This window comes from Naegleria gruberi, assembly GCF_000004985.1.
Source record: "Naegleria gruberi genomic scaffold NAEGRscaffold_55, whole genome shotgun sequence".
Classification (NCBI taxonomy): Eukaryota; Heterolobosea; class Eutetramitea; order Acrasida; family Naegleriidae; genus Naegleria; species Naegleria gruberi.
The window spans coordinates 310637-312201 of record NW_003163272.1 but is presented as its reverse complement, the minus strand read 5'-3'; the positions used below and the strand labels follow the sequence as shown (position 1 = coordinate 312201).

Sequence of the window (1565 nt, the reverse complement as noted above, 5' to 3'; positions counted from 1 at the left end):
TAGTGTTGCATTGGCAGACCAATATTTACAAATCTTACTCATTGCTTCAATACGATAGGCATAATTCATCTTGGTAAAGAAATAACATTTGGTTGAGGAACAATAGGTAGTTCTATAACTTGAATCATCACCGTAATTAATATTTGGTGGAAGAGCAACTGTGGTTGAGTTGATCACTCCACTTGGTCCCTTAACAGTTCCTTGTGTGTATTGTGAACCACCCGACATACCATAAGTAATAACACCTTCAGGAATATCACCAGCAATACTCAATGTATAGGTATCTGATGAACCAGCTGCAATTGTATATGAATTTGGAAGTGATAAGAAAGTGAAACCATTCAAATTAGTGGTAGTGTCTTGACCAATGAAAACTGGGAAGTATGGATCATAATTTACAAAGTTATCTTGATTGTAACCAGGTTGTAATCCTAAGGTAAATCTTTGTAAAGCAGGTGCTGATGAAGAGACACTAACACGATAAGTGAATGTTGAAATGGTTGCTTCATAATTAAGGTAACTTGATTTGGACAATGTCTTTCCAAGATATTGAATAGAATATCCAGAACTTGAAAGTGGAACAAGAACGTTGGTTTGAGTGGAATCGACAAGATTACAACTATTATCAATAACAGTTTGATAAACAGAGCTCAAATCAGACCAATCGACAACAATTAAATTGTTTGGATCGTAATTCATCTTTTGAATTTGAAGTTGTCCATACCCTGAACTCAAACCATCACCAATACCTACAACTAATTGTCTCCAATTCCAAATAGATCCATAAGTTGATTTTTCTGGATTTGAAGCACCTCCAACTGTCCAAGAATTCAAATCAGTTGATCTAAGAGTAGCATCAGAACAAGGATTACATCTACTGAGTGGCTCATTCCATGAGCATATTGTTGCATCAGTACCTGGGAAACGAGGTGATTTACAATAATTAGGAACAGATCCATATAATGACTTATCACTACCATACATGGCACGACAAGCTCCCATACCACAAGGTAAATTGGACATACCATCTGTAATGTGAATTAAGAGTTTTCTAGTGATATCCTTTCTACCTTGACTTAAAACCATTGAAACAGCATTGTTAATACCTAAAATTGAGTTGGTACTGGATTTGAGTTGACCAGCTGATGAAATGGCATTAAGAACAGCTGTCTTGGAAGTACCATCTTTCAAATCCAAGTGAGTTACAGTTGTTGTAGAGAATTGAATGATACCAATCTTGGTGGCAGTTGGTGAAATGTTTGAACCAAATCCAACAGTTAAATTGGATGCAAAGTTTTGCATGTTAATCCAATTTCCTGCATCAATAGATGAACTACCATCCAAAACAAATACAATATCCATATTCAAAGAACATGTACATTTGGTATAAGAAACTGTAACAATAGCTGTGGCAGTTGTTGAATCAGAATCAGATTTGATACCATAAACGAATTTTTGAGAATTACAAGATCCCTTAATTGGTTGAACTCTGATGATTCTTGTATTTGCAGGATCAGATGGATTGAGAATAGTTGGAGTGCCTGCTGTACAATAAGTTGAATCAC

General features: G+C 35.5%; 1 protein-coding gene across 1 annotated transcript in view; it reads right to left on the bottom strand.

The window, feature by feature from the left end:
- The window catches only part of NAEGRDRAFT_72761 (uncharacterized protein), a gene marked incomplete at both ends in the record, with an annotated part of 16383 nt that extends 15021 nt beyond the window's left edge, over positions 1 to 1362 (bottom strand). The window contains one exon of the mRNA XM_002672201.1: positions 39 to 1362. Within this exon, the coding sequence (XP_002672247.1) occupies positions 39 to 1362 (1324 nt within the window). The remainder of the gene's footprint in view (positions 1 to 38) is intronic.
- Between the last annotated feature and the right edge of the window lie 203 nt (positions 1363 to 1565).